This window comes from Populus trichocarpa, chromosome 12 (assembly GCF_000002775.5).
Source record: "Populus trichocarpa isolate Nisqually-1 chromosome 12, P.trichocarpa_v4.1, whole genome shotgun sequence".
NCBI classification, from domain to species: domain Eukaryota; kingdom Viridiplantae; phylum Streptophyta; class Magnoliopsida; order Malpighiales; family Salicaceae; genus Populus; species Populus trichocarpa.
Window position 1 is genome coordinate 13,007,102 of NC_037296.2, and position 14,637 is coordinate 13,021,738.

Here is a 14,637-nt window from a genome sequence, read left to right on the forward strand (position 1 = left end):
ATTTAAGAACACCAGATATAACTGGTTCCTATCTATTATCATCTAACAAAGGATTGCAGGGTAGCCCAGCAGGTGATTTTGCTCTGTATACACAATATCACATATTCTCAAACTTATAAATGATGTCTCTAACTAATCTAATAACTTTGCATGTCTTGCTAGTAATCATTGAATCACTAGCTACATATAAGTTCCTTATGTTTTGTTTATAGGATAAGTCTAATCCAAGCTTGATTTCCTCAGCTTCATGATGATTCATCATTTCTGATAAAAGCAAAATTTCAATCACAAACTTCACGTCTCGCAACAGAAAGAAAGATAGCTGTATATGTAATGGCAAAATGGCATAAGGAACGAAAAACATCAGGATTAGTAAACTAATTTCAATGAGAACAAAATATACAATTATAAACATTCAACTTGTAAAGATTGACACACCTTGCTGAATGTTTTCAATTAAGTGTTGTGAGGTTCATGCAAATCTGTCCCACATCCACTTGAACCTGTCAATGACAGAACATCCATTTCACATGTGCATCCTCCAAAAGTTTAATTGGGCTAGATCTAATCAATGCCAATCCTTTAAACTCTTCCTGTGATCAAATTTCAGCTACCAGATATTGCAAATTTTGGCAAGTCCCAATTCCATAGGCTCAATCTAAGCAAATTCCTCCTAATGCTGTTAGTTCCAAGTAAACTTGACTTCTATTTCAAGCAACAAATTCAGGCTATCTCATCCAAATTTGTGAACGACCAACTGTGTTCTCAGCAGAATCATATCATTTCATTAACATCCAAGCAACTCCTGAACTTCACAGTAATTTATTCATTGGAATGCGAATTGTGGATGTCATTGGTATAGATTAACCAAGCCACCTCTGCTTATTGAGTTGTGGAACTACATAAAAGCACCAAATATTTTATCAAGAATTTTAAGGAACTACTACCAATAGTCTCCACAAGAACATAAACCATTTTCAAACCGGTGAAATCGAATCCGATCCCTTACAATAATAACTCTGCTTAAAAGTCTTGAAACTATTTTTATCCAACTGTGACAGTCATAACAGATTCGGAGGTTCTTTGAAATCCTAACTTCTGCTCCAGAGGTAGTCTTGAGGATCCCATAGGCCAACGCCAACTTTTCACTGTGATGATACAAATTTCCCTCCTTTTCCTCTTCAGAGACATCCATTGTAACCAAGTCTGTTGTGGGCACATATCCAGCCAGCTTTGTTCTCTGGATTAATCCTTCCAACATTTTGTATATCGCTTCTGTTTCAGGATGTGATCTATCACCTGCCTTAAATGGGTGAAGAAAACCAGCCCACTCAAAACAACTCTTTCCCCGGACCTTATGAACTCCCTTCTTTTTCATCATTTCCCACACTCCCTGTGCAGTATCCCATCTCTTTTGAGAGCAGTAGATATTTGACAACAAGACATAATCTCCACTCCTGAGACGAGATATATTTGCCATGGCTGCTTCACCCAGTTCTGGCTTCTTGTATGTTCTACAGGCACCAAGAAGTGCCCTCCATATAACAACATCTGGTTCCATTGGCATTGATTTGATCATGGCAAACGCCTCTTCTAGAAGCCCAGCTCGACCCAAGAGATCAACCATGGCTCCGTAATGCTCAATATGTGGCTGAACCGAATATCGACTTCTCATTAAATCAAAGTATTTGCGACCTTCTTTAACCAAACCACAATGGCTACATGCTGTTAAAATTCCAAGAAAAGTTATAGCATCAGGCAAAACATTTTCCACCTCCATCTTTGTAAAGACTTTGATTGCATCTAAAGCAAGCCCATGAACTGCTAAACCACTGATCATTGCATTCCAAATACAAACATTGTTGCGTTGGACACCATCAAAAATCTCCTTGGCAGTCTGAATTTTACCGCACTTGGAATACATATCAATCAATGCTGAACTCAAAATAAAATTCAACTCAATTCTTTTCTCAATCAACAACTCGTGCACCCACTGAGCATGTTTAAGGGCTCCAAGTTTTGCACACCCATTTATAACTGATGCAAATGTATATTTATCTGGCTCAACGTTGGATTTATTCATAAATCTAAAAAGTCTCAATGCCTCCTCAAATCGTGCTTTTCTAACATAACCTCCAATCATCGTGTTCCATGTAACCACATCTCGTGCACGCATTTTATTAAAAACCATTTTGGCAACCCTATAATTTTCCGTTCTCATTAACTTATCAATGATCAAATTCAACTCCACCAAATCAATACTCCAACAGAAAACTTGATCAATAACTTTATAAACAATACTACGGCAATTGCAATGCACATATTTCAACATCAAAGAAGCCATAAGAGACGGACTGGTACCATAACTAAATGTAATAATTCTTGAATGGATTTTACTCAGAGTTTTGATATCCATTGAGGTTTTGCCTGATTGAAGAAGGTTATACAGTTCTTGGTAATCTGCAAAAGTACCATTCATTAAATTGTAGAAAAAAAAGGTCTAAACTTAGAATCTTTCACTAATGACAATAAAATAATTTGATAACCAGCAATAAGTTCTAAGGGGATAATGAAGTGTCAATCTTTCATTAATTTAAACACAAAAACAAATTTCATCACTAAAAGTGTCTAATGAAGTGTCAATCTCTCATTACTAAAAAATAAAATAAAAATTACCCAGAGACAAGAGCAAGTGATCAAACAATACCTGCATTATGTTGCTGAGGAGGAGGAGAGACTGGTACTGAACTGTAGGAACGGTTCCACCTAATAATTCCCATATGGGGCTGTGTAGTCAGCCTCTTTATCACATTTAGTTGCATATTTGCCGTACTCTTTCTCTCTCTCCTCCGTCCCCTTCTCCCTCACTCTATCTGGTTTTCAAATTTCTGTCTCTCTGCTTAGAAATGGGAGCGGAAGAAAGGAAAGAGGAAAGTCCAAATATGGGCTAAATTCAATTAACCATTTATGGGCTTTGTACAAAAGGGCCTTTCAAGGCCCTTTCTGGTTTTTAACTTAGTGTCCCTTAATGGCTATTTAACCTAGTGGCCCAAACCCACTCCGTTTCAACGAGGAAAGGAACCCCTTGTTGCAAACCATGGAGAAGTAGGGTTTACTGGTTAGAATTGGGAAGAAGTTTATCACTAAGTAAATTGAACCATTCGAAATTCAGGTTCAACCTCAACAGAAGAGAATAGTTTCTTTTGTTATGTTCTTTGCACCATATTACCCCTCTCTATTATCCATAAACCCTAAATCACCCCTCCCATCCTAAGAGACAAAACCCCTGGCCCCCATCGAAACAAATCCTTCTTCCACCGGATAAAAAAGTCCTCCTTCTAGTTGGTGGCTCTGCTTCTCGTCGGTGGCTTTGAGTCTCTCTTGCTCTCATGACTTTCATTCTCACTTTATAAATTGAGTAAGTAAAATCTCTATCTCTCTCTCTATGATCATTGAAGGATAATCAAAACTCTATCTACTTCTCTGTTCTTTTCTATATACTCTTCGATCTTCATTTGTCTAATTCTTTTTATTAATACCCCTAACCTTTGGGAAGGGTAAAGTTTTCCCTTTTGAATTGTTTTTCTTTAAATAAACAATATATATGCTGGTTGTGTATGTCATTGTAAATGTAAATTATATGGATATATGCAATATGCTTCCATCGATTGAAATCCTTTTGCTGGTTTGAAGTGAACAAACCACTTGGGTATTTCTGGATGGCTTGTAGTAGCACTTCCTCTCAATGGAGATGGTATGTTCAGATGGCTTGTAATAGTCCTTTCTTTTAATGGAGTTAGATGGCCATATCTATTATATTCCCTGTTGAGGAGGTCAGTTGGAAAGACAGATAATTATTCAGCCATTTTATTTAATAGTTGCAGACAAATGGAATGGTGCCTTGACCTAAAAAGACTTACTAAACCCAGCTTTAATCTTCATTTGGAAATTTTGAGGTTTTTTGTTCCTTTCAAATTAATTATTGGAAACGTGGGGTTGAGCTGCTCTTCTAATATGCTATTATTAGTGCTGTATGAGATTTATGCAATTATAGTTTTCTCTAGATTCGTGTAATTAACCAAATTGATAGATTTATTAGTGAGAAAAGCAGCTAGCATGGCACAAAGAGATAGTGACATGAGGAAGAAACCAAACATATTGATAACTGGCACACCCGGAACTGGAAAAACAACTACCGCATCTGCTCTGGCAGAGGCCACCCAGTTCCGCCACATTAATATTGGAGATTTGGTCAAAGAGAAGAACTTGCATGATGGATGGGATGACCAGTTTGACTGCTACATAATTAATGAAGACCTGGTAAAACCCCATATATTACCGAACTTCAATCTCATTTCCTATGTTAACATGGATATTTGAAATGTTAGTCAAATTTTCAGGATGTTCATTTTCTAAAATTTATATTACCTTTTTTGGGGCGGGAGGTAGGTGTGTGATGAACTCGAAGATATAATGGAAGAAGGTGGAAACATAGTGGACTATCATGGTTGTGATTTCTTTCCAGAGCGATGGTTTGATCAAGTTGTGGTTCTGCAAACTGACAATTCTGTTTTGTACGATCGTTTAAGCAAGAGGTAGTTCAGCCTATCTAACTCATCTTGAACGTCCTTAAAAGTATAGTTGTGTGTGTGTTTTGTAGCTTCTGCAGTAGCAAATGTCAGGATTAATCTTTTTTTCATCTTCATTTTTCTTTTAAACAAAACAAAAGAGGCTACTCAGAGACGAAGATATCCAACAACATGGAATGTGAAATCTTCCAAGTCCTGTTGGAGGAGGCAAAAGAAAGTTATCCAGAAGGCATTGTGGTGGCGTTAAGGAGTGATTCTATCGACGACATCACCAACAACATTGCCACTCTGACTCACTGGCTCACCACTTGGCAAACTGTTCCATAGTGGGATCCTCAGCTTCCTCTCTGTGTTTTTTTTACTTTGATTACTACCATTTTATTTGAGAGAACTTATGGTGGGGACATGTTGTCGGTGATGTTCTTCGTTTACTGTAGTAACTACTAAGTACACTAGCTCCCGGAACCAAATGGCTGAATGTTTCCTTTGTATGAAATCCTTTTAGGTTATCAGTACACTCATAACCTTGAACCATGAAGTCTCTGATAAGATTATCACATCCATGGACCCTGAATAGGCCCCACCACCATTAGGGCACGAATTTCTTACTTCTAAAGCAAGTCCGGCAAGCTTTATAAAACCAGATCTAGAGTGGAGGAATCTTGTGTTTCCTCCTGGACATGAAAGTGAGACCAGCAATCAGAAGAGCCTTGCTTTTTCCCTGGGAATATATTCCAATTAATGAGGTTTAGTGCAAAGCTCAATTAATTAAAAAAAAAACAAGAAACATCGTGCGTGTTAAACTTTTGATTTTCCACTTTTCACTTACAAGAGAAGGATCATAATCCAATTCAAGTGTTTTTGAGCTCAATGTGGTTGATGATTGTTCTTTTCTCTCTCAAATCCCAAGTACACAAACGCCGCGTGCACCCGAATTAAACACACCGTTTCTCATCATCATGGGATCGAGATGAAACTTGATTTCCTAAAAGATAACATATAAAATTGTACGACAAAATTTCGTATTAGAATGAGTTGTTCCCTTGCTGGTTTGATGCTTTTACCTTTTCAATTATACAATGCGTTTTCTTTTCTTTTTTATCTTGTTCATTCACCTGCTAACCTTATTTTTGTAGCAGCAGCGTGGTGTTTTGGATCTTCCAAGGGGAAAGCATCATGTAATTGATGCAGTCCAAAGCACAAGAAGGAAAACAATAATCATTTAAATATTCAAATAGAGTTAAAACACAAAAATAATAATTCTAAAATCTTAATTTTATTTATAAAATATTGATCTGATTAAGTTTATCTCTCTACAAGGATAGGCTTGAAATAGACTTTACAAGATAGACAAAATCATAATCCTAAAACAAAACAAAAGGATTGCTAAAAATCATAAAGATATATAGAATAATCAAGGAAAAATAACGAAACTAAATTAAATAGAATCTGCATTTATTAATTTGAGCAAATTCACGCAATGAATAGACCAGCCAAGCTTTTGCTTTATAGAACTAGGCTTTGGAATTATCTGTAAAAATGAAAGTCTTATTCAATAGTATTATAAAAAATGTTTTTTTTAGCTACTATGTTAGTTTGAATCGATCAGATTTTTTTTTGGATTTATCTCAATAAAAAATAATATAAATTATATCTTAGAATTTCACCTAACAACTTAAGTTTTTTTGTTGACTTGGTTCTTTGACATGGTATCAGAGCTTTAATGATTAAGTGGTTATGAGTTTGAATCTCACCATCTTTATTTATTTGATAAAAATTAAGCATAAAATAGTATGAGTCTGTAAAAATTTCAATTTCAAAGGATTAAGATGGTTTTTTGAGATATATTTTTCCCACTGGTCCATAAAATCATCGGTTAAGTCATCTACATAATCCATGTTTCCCCAAACAACCCGGATGAACTGTCGATCCATGGATTGATCCACCCCTGAATCTTGTAACTATGATCGAAAAAAGATATCTATGGAGGGGAAATACGACAGAGTAAGGAAGCTAATGGACGCGTTCATGCAATAACATTGCAAATCATGGAGACATGAGTTTAATGTCAGTGGATTTGTTTTCGGTTTGAATTCAAGAAAGGAGCAAGAGAAAGAAATTTAGGTGCGATGCCCAATCGAGAAAGCATGCCTTCAGTCAAAACTGAAAAAGACGACTCTATTCCTCCTTAATTTCAGAAAGTGACATTTTTTTATTATTATTATTTTGTGATATCTATCAAGCAATTTGTGCTCCACGATTTGTGCTCCACGACTCTGACCTCTGATTTAATTAATATTTTTCAACAAAACTTGGAATTAATTTAATATTTAGGGGGGGGGGGAAAGAGTTCCATTCCTAAAAATTATGTCAAGGCAAAGAGAGAGAGTTCCTTGGGTCCGTCTACAGGTTTAAACTGGTACTAGATAATAACATTAAGCCTTTATCATATCCATGTTTGTGCTCTCGACTTTATCATATCAGTCCTCAAATGACATCCAACCCAGGCTCCGCATCCAAATACTCTCCCCGGTTGGCAGCAGAAGCCCTAGCAGGAAATACATCATCAAAATCAGGCACGGTGAAGGGGTGAAAGGCTGCGCTGAAGTCCACCTGCATTCCTCTAGAGCGGTTGAAGAAGTACAGGTTGGACATGGCAAGGAAAATCTTGTCCCCGACCACCTCATCCAAAGCAGCTGACCCTCTGAAGAAATCCTTTAAGTCGCCAGAAGAAGTCTTCAATCCCTGCAGCTTTGCCTTAGAGTTCTTGAGCTCCTCTTTAACAGCTTGGAGCTCCAGACGGAGAGCATCCTTAGATGCCCTCAGCTCTGCAATAGTCTCTCTCGAAGCAGAAACCTCAATGAGGACCTCTTGCAATCGCTGCTCGGAGGAAACCAGACGAATGCGGGCTTCTTGCATCTCACCCATCAAGGAAGCGTAGGACGCCTTCACATCCCGCAACTCATCCTCCAAGACGTTTCTCTCATCTCGGAGCCTGTGATGAGCGATTTGATCTACTCGATGCCTCAAAATAACGTCCTTCAATGGCCTCTCCTCCGCCGCCCACCGCGTTGTAGAGTGGGCGCACATCATAAAAGTATGCAAAAGACAAGTTAGAAAGGACACACAAAAGAGGATAAATAGAAAAGGGACAGTAAATTAAAAGCCAATTGGGCAGTACATTATAAGCCATTTGAGCAGTCGAAGCCAAATGACAGTGGTAGCTCTCGTTGGGCAGCAGCACTCGCAATCACCTCTGGGGGAATTAAGTCACCGCGACTCCTGGGAGGAGGGGTACGGCTTCCTCCAGCTTCAAGCTCGGGGGGGATTTGGGTCCCCTCGGAAGCCGGGTCGTCAGAAATGGGGAACTCATCTACGAGAATCGGTTCATGCTCCATTTCTTAAATAAGGGAGAGCGACCCTGTTGATGACGATGTATTACTCTCCAAAGATGTAAAAGAAGTCTCTGCTGCAGTTGTCAAACAAACACAAATCAAATCAGAAGTGATTCTAAGACGAACAGATGCAGAAGTAGCATAATTTGATATTGGGCGAGGTAATCCACTTTTGCCATCATACTAACTTCATACTCCGTCGTGATAGTAGCCTACAAGTACTGACTCCTCACCGGAGTTCAAACGAGGCATTTCACCCGTTTGGAGCCGTATGGTAAGAAAGGAAGCATGAAGGTTGGAGATGTACTTACTCGAAGGAAAACTCCAATGATAAATCAAAGAGAGACCACCAAGAATGAATAAACAAAAGCAGATGAGCGGCTGGGGTTACAAGGAAAAAAGGACAGACACTTATGTGGGTGAGGCATCTTGGGTTCTTTTGCAGAATATTTTTATTGTATTTTCTTGGAAGTTCATAGACAAAAACTTTCAGCCTTCCAACAGGATCATCTTCCAAAACATCACCAGCACTTCCTACATGTTGTATAGCTCGATCATACTTAAAGATTTCTCATACATTGAACTCCAAAACAACTTCTATAGTTTCTAAAATCTACACATTACCAAATTTTGGTGCAACAAATCTCCTGCATGTAAAAGAAAAAACTTGACTTTCATTTTAGATAGCAAGAATAAACCTTCACTTTACCCTTTCCTCACCTCCACATTTATCAAATTACATCTCATATAGCCAATTGTTTTTATTGTCACATTGTTTTCCACGAGTCTCTATTCAAGATGCCATGTGGGTCTAACATACAATATTTGGACAGTTACATATAGCTAAAGCGTTATTATTTTTACCTTTTTATTTATTTATTATTGTGAATATCCGGATTAACTTACACGTATCTTAACTAATCCCATAAATTTTAAAATTAAAAATTATATAAACTTTCAATAATCCTAAAAAAATTCAAATTTATAATTATTAAAAAATAAATCTACAATATGACGTTATTTTCAACTTTTCAATCTGCAACTGCATACAAACTGAACCTTCAACGCGATCCAGCTTTCCAGACTTGGGCGGTTCACATGTAATATAAAGACAAAGCACAAACAGGAACTAAGAACTAGGATAGCTCTTTTGTCATAAACTATGAGTCATGTATGTTTTTAAAACTCATTTTTGCTAAGTCATTTAATACATGATGAATCCATATTTTTTCTGTATATCTTTATATATTTTTACTAAAAATAGATGGATCAAAAAAATATATGGGTATAATTTTCCTGTTTTCTTAGGCACAGTGGTCTAACATAACACTATTCTAAAGGTGAGCTGAGTCTAGCACTAGACAAACTCAAGCTCTACTAGGTCTAGTTATATCCTAACCTAAATATTATTGGTCTGACACTCACTGGATCTAAATGATTGTTGGGTTTGGTCTTTACCATGCTAAATGACCAAATCATCTTTTCAATTATTTGATTTTATTAATAGAATACTATTCAGTTAGTGAACCTAACCTTCTTTCATGTTTTCAAAGTTTTTTTAATTTAAAAATGTATTAAAAAATATTATTTTTTTAAAAATTTATTTCTAATATCATCTAAAAAAATAATTTAAAATTTAAAAAATTCAAAAATTCAAAAATATCGTTTAACGGACGCCAATTACCACGTACTCTTACCGTGCAATTTACAAATGGCACCGCCCAATGATTTGGTAGGAGTCTCTTTTTGACCAACATTGTCCAATACTTGACGTTATGCACCCATTTTCTTCATCAGTGATTAGCAATCTTAAGCAATTCATTAATGGCAACGATTGCTGCTGTCACCAGCAAAGCTTCTGCTATAAAATCCTCAAATTTCGTAAAATATACACATTAAGTTTTTTTTTTAAAAGCTGAAATTAATTAAAAGAAAGAAAAAAAAAAGAGCAGGTTGAATTGTTGAAAAACATTGGCTGTGGTCTGGTAATGAGATGGACTTTCCATCAAACCACACAGGCAGCACATAAAAAATAATAATAAAAAAAAACTTAAAAAATAGCCTTAAGAATCTTCTCTGCGTGTTTCTTGATGCAGATTCTCTATCAAGATCTCTGGCTCTTCGTCTATTTCTTGTAATTCTTTTTAAAGAAAACTTTCTCTTAACTACTTCTGTGACATTTCAACTGTAATGATAATATTTTTAAAGCTTAAAAATCTCTTCTTTCTTCTCAGAAGCTAATAAAGCCTTCTTCTTTGTGGGTATATCCTCTCGAAAACCCACCTTTCCTTCTCTCTGATTCCTTAAACTTGGTTCTCTGTGTGATTTCATTGGATTAGAAGCAAGAAAATGGAGATTTGGAAATGGGTTTTTGTTGGGGTTCTTTGGTATGCTGGTTTTGTATTGAGTACTGGTGCTGTGGAGCTGGGCAGGAGTCAACACACTGAGAGGATTTCAGGTTGGTATTTCTTTAAATTAACCATTTTTTGAAGTTTATTAATTTTTGTTGGGTTTATCATTTTTTATTTTGTTTTGGGTCTAATATAGTTTTGCAGTTGATTAGTGGATAGATTTGTGGTCTTTAAACTGTAATGTAGGTTTTAATAATTTGAAGGTAGGGTTTTGGTTAAGTTAGTTTTGGGATTTGCTTTAGTTGTATGGCATATATTGGGTTTGTGGATTTTTGGGATCTGCTTAAATCTAGGTGAAATGGATGATTTGCTAACTTTAGTTTGATTGCCGAATGTCCACCAGTGTAGTAAAAGTTGAGTATGTGTAGTTGAAATTTGGGGACCTTTAGAAATGAGTTGATATTGTGTATTTTTTACCATTTTCTCTATAATATTTAGGTACTTCTCCATATGTTTTAAGCAGTTCCTGCGGGAGGAATACTGATCCGATTATCTTAAATTGGTATAATTGTGATGGCATCTCTTTGATGTATTGAAGCATCGAGGCTTAACATTCAGTGTTGAAACTAACTGGAATGTACTGAAGTAATCTTCTTTGTTGTTTTATCAAATCATGAAAAGAGTTAAGAATGCCAGTTATCCCACCAGAGAAAAATGCACTTCCCGCTACCATTACCAGGCACCAAATAATCCCAAACCATGCTTCTTAATTTCAAAATTTCCCTCCAATTCCAGTTGGTCATGTGGGATGCTCACACTCCATATACTTCTTTCTCTTAGTAAATAGCTATGGCACCAAGCAACCCACAATGAACCAGACTTCAACAGCAAACACCATATATTTCTGGCAATACAAGCCACATTCTGTTCTTTAGGCTTCTTAATACCCAAGCCTCCCTCCTGTTCAGGCAAGGTAACAAAATCCCAACCTACTTTTGCACCTGTAGCAGCAGAGTCATCACCTTTCCAAAGGAAAGCATTGCACTATCTTTCCATTTCTCTAATAACCTTAGCTGGCAAGATAATTATATTGCACCAATAATTTGTGATGCTATACATAACTGATGAAATGAACTGCAATCTTCCAGCAAAGATGAAGTTTTAGATGCCCAGTGAAGAATTCTAGCGGTGATTTTTTCCCGAAAGTGCTTTACAGTCAGAATAGCTTAGCTTCCCAGTAATTTTTGACTGATAGAACACCCTTCTGAAATACAGTTTTAGCTGGGGGGGTGTGCTTTGGAAGTAAATTTCTCTTTAGGTTTCTAACGTCTTGAGTTTCCATGTTGGGGAAACAACTTGATGTGTAAATGGGTGCTAATGTGCCTAACACCTGGCACATTTCTATTAATGATGACATAGGTGGCCATAGTGTATGATGAAAGAGCTATTCTAGTTCTTAGTTTCTGTTTGTGCTTTGTCCTTATATTACATGCACTATGAAAAGGAACCGCCCAAGTCTGGAAAGCTAGATCACATTGAAGGTTCATTTTGTATGCAGTTCGAGATTGAAAAGTTGAAAGTAATAACGCTTTAGCCATATGTAACTGTCCAAATATTGTATGTTAGACCCACATGGCATCTTGAATAGAGTCTCGTGGAAAACAATGTGACAATAAAAACAATTGGCAATATGAGATGTAATTTTGTAAATGTGGAGGCGAGGAAAGGGTAAAGTGAAGGTTTATTCTTGCTATCTAAAATGAAAGTCAACTTTTTTCTTTTACATACAGGAGATTTATTGCATCAAGATTTGGTAATGTGTAGATTTTTGAAACTATAGAAGTTGTTTTGGAGTTCAATATATGAGAAATCTTTAGGTATGATTGATCTATACAACATGCAGGAAGTGCTGGTGATGTTTTGGAAGATGATCCTGTTGGAAGGCTGAAAGTTTTTGTCTATGAACTTCCAAGAAAATACAATAAAAAGATTCTACAAAAGGACCCAAGATGCCTCACCCACATGTTCGCAGCTGAGATCTTTATGCATCGGTTTCTATTATCTAGCCCTGTTAGAACCCTAAACCCCGATGAAGCTGATTGGTTTTATACTCCTGTATATACAACCTGTGATTTGACAACAAATGGCCTTCCTTTGCCTTTCAAATCACCGCGAATGATGAGAAGTGCTATACAGCTTATTTCTTCAAACTGGCCCTATTGGAATCGGACGGAAGGTGCTGACCACTTTTTTGTAGTGCCACACGACTTTGGAGCATGCTTCCATTATCAAGTGAGTAAACCTTTTTATTTTTTCATTACCTTCCCTTCTTTCCCTCAGATTCTTTCGACAATCTTTTTCAATGCATTTGGATTTTTGAATCAATTGACTTGAATTGTGGTTTTCTGAAGAGCTAATGGGGTTTCAATCTTTCTGTTATATCTAATTGCATATGTATATTAGTAATAAAGTGTTGTACTCTGGCAATTCTTTTTATTGCCATCAACTCTTATTTTATGTTCCCCTGTTCATGATTTTTGCAGGAAGAGAAGGCTATTGAAAGAGGAATTCTTCCCTTGCTCCAACGTGCCACCTTGGTGCAAACTTTTGGACAAAGAAATCATGTTTGCTTAAAAGATGGTTCCATTACTGTTCCTCCATATGCTCCTCCACAGAAAATGCAAACCCACCTGATTCCTGAGAAAACTCCTAGGTCAATTTTTGTGTACTTCAGAGGATTGTTTTATGATGTAGGAAATGACCCAGAAGGTGGCTATTATGCAAGGTAATTCCATGTTCAATAAAGCAATTAGATGTTCGATTATTTCTACTCTTTTCCATAGAATGTGAAGGCTTACGTCTATTTCTGAACCATGCCAACAGAAATGAAACCTGGTAGGGTATGTATGGGTTGTGAAACTAGAATCATGATCCTTTCATGTATTTCAATTAGACTGAAAGAAGTCAAATACATGGACTTCTTCATTTCAATTCTAAGCTGAGTGGAAGAGAAAGAATACATGTCATGTTTTAGCAATGATCCTTTATGTGATAGAGGCTTAAATGGAGATCGCTGATCAATTTGTTTCTGAGTTTACAGAGGTGCTAGAGCAGCGGTCTGGGAGAACTTCAAGGACAATCCGCTTTTTGACATTTCCACAGAGCACCCAGCAACATATTACGAAGATATGCAGCGGGCTGTTTTCTGTTTGTGTCCCCTTGGCTGGGCCCCATGGAGTCCAAGATTGGTTGAAGCAGTGATATTTGGCTGTATCCCTGTTATTATAGCAGACGACATTGTTTTACCCTTTGCTGATGCAATCCCATGGGAAGAAATTGGGGTGTATGTAGATGAGGAAGATGTTCCAAATTTGGACACCATACTCACTTCCATTCCACCTGAAGTAATATTGAGGAAGCAGAGATTGCTAGCTAACCCTTCAATGAAGCAGGCTATGCTATTCCCACAACCTGCTCAACCAGGAGATGCTTTCCATCAAGTATTGAATGGACTTGCACGAAAATTGCCTCATGATAGAAGTGTTTACCTGAGACCAAGTGAGAAGATCTTAAACTGGACTGCAGGTCCAGTTGGTGACCTGAAACCTTGGTAGCAGCTATAACCGGATGCTCCTTGAAGAGATTCTTAGCAGCCTCTCCGGTAGTCCTTCCAACGAAGCTGGTTTAATCAAGGCGGCTGTTTACCTAAAGTGTAAATCTTGGTTTTTCACTTTAATATGTCAGATTAAGCATCCATTATGTAGGGTCAAGGATGTTACTGTTAGTCGTATTCTGCCTTGGGTGAAGAAACCTTAAATGGGGTCTGCAATATGTTCTGATCCCGTTGATTGACAACCTCATGGTAGCATATCACCCATGCTCTGAAACAAAGCTTAAATTGTTGTTAGGGTTTCTGATTTATGCCAACAATAAAAGTTTTAAAACTAAACAAAGTAAGAGAGAGGAAAGAAATCAGGAAAGAAATATAATTATGTTAAAGTTGGACAAAACTAAGAAAGGAAGAAATAAACAAACAAACATATCCATCAAGAAATGTAGTTAAATTTTTATTTCCTTCGTTAATTAAAAAGAAATGGTGTCCATAAATAAATAAGAGATTAAAAAAGTAAAATTTTAGTTATTTCCATTGTTAATTAAAAAAATTGTATACATAAATAAAGAAGAGATTTTTTTATTATTTTTAATCAATTTTAATTTGTTTTGAAATTGGAATCAACACTATAAAGTAGTGATTTTTGTTTTTGCATTATAACTTGTTTTTTAAATGATTTTTAAATTGTT

The 14,637-nt window shown here is 36.6% G+C and overlaps 4 protein-coding genes across 7 annotated transcripts; 2 read left to right on the top strand and 2 right to left on the bottom strand.

Annotated features, from left to right (window-relative positions):
• Position 1: 1 nt before the first annotated feature.
• Positions 2–2,958, bottom strand: LOC7484345 (pentatricopeptide repeat-containing protein At5g50990). Of its 3 annotated transcripts, none has more exons than XR_002977135.2 (3): positions 2,708–2,958; positions 439–2,460; positions 2–264 (listed from the first exon to the last, which is right to left on the bottom strand). XR_002977135.2 is itself a non-coding variant. In XM_002318748.4 (2 exons), exons 1-2 carry the CDS (start codon positions 2,820–2,822, stop codon positions 944–946), a joined length of 1,632 nt encoding a protein of 543 aa, XP_002318784.2. In that variant the 5' UTR covers positions 2,823–2,958; the 3' UTR covers positions 348–943. The 3 variants fall into 3 exon arrangements, 1 of the variants encoding a protein (XP_002318784.2); XR_002977134.2 differs by having other exon boundaries at positions 2–322; XM_002318748.4 differs by lacking the exon at positions 2–264 and having other exon boundaries at positions 348–2,460.
• A 139-nt stretch (positions 2,959–3,097) lies between these two features.
• Positions 3,098–5,123, top strand: LOC7484346 (adenylate kinase isoenzyme 6 homolog). 2 transcript variants are annotated; one of them, XM_002318143.4, is made up of 4 exons: positions 3,098–3,418; positions 4,100–4,320; positions 4,450–4,595; positions 4,730–5,123. In XM_002318143.4, coding segments are annotated over exons 1-4 (555 nt in total). In that variant the 5' UTR covers positions 3,098–3,417; the 3' UTR covers positions 4,917–5,123. The 2 variants fall into 2 exon arrangements, with proteins under 2 accessions (XP_002318179.1, XP_006376931.1); XM_006376869.3 differs by having other exon boundaries at positions 3,099–3,418; positions 4,091–4,320.
• A 1,765-nt stretch (positions 5,124–6,888) lies between these two features.
• Positions 6,889–8,712, bottom strand: LOC7484894 (uncharacterized). The gene is made up of 2 exons (XM_024582357.2): positions 8,296–8,712; positions 6,889–8,058 (listed from the first exon to the last, which is right to left on the bottom strand). Exon 2 carries the CDS (start codon positions 7,680–7,682, stop codon positions 7,077–7,079), a length of 606 nt encoding a protein of 201 aa, XP_024438125.1. The 5' UTR covers positions 7,683–8,058; positions 8,296–8,712; the 3' UTR covers positions 6,889–7,076.
• Positions 8,713–9,940: 1,228 nt separating this feature from the next.
• On the top strand, positions 9,941–14,288 carry LOC7484893 (probable beta-1,4-xylosyltransferase IRX10L). Its single transcript, XM_002318747.4, has 4 exons — positions 9,941–10,442; positions 12,239–12,627; positions 12,879–13,120; positions 13,436–14,288. The coding sequence occupies exons 1-4, from the start codon at positions 10,334–10,336 to the stop codon at positions 13,947–13,949; spliced, it is 1,254 nt and encodes a 417-aa protein (XP_002318783.3). The 5' UTR covers positions 9,941–10,333; the 3' UTR covers positions 13,950–14,288.
• The last annotated feature ends 349 nt before the right edge of the window (positions 14,289–14,637 follow it).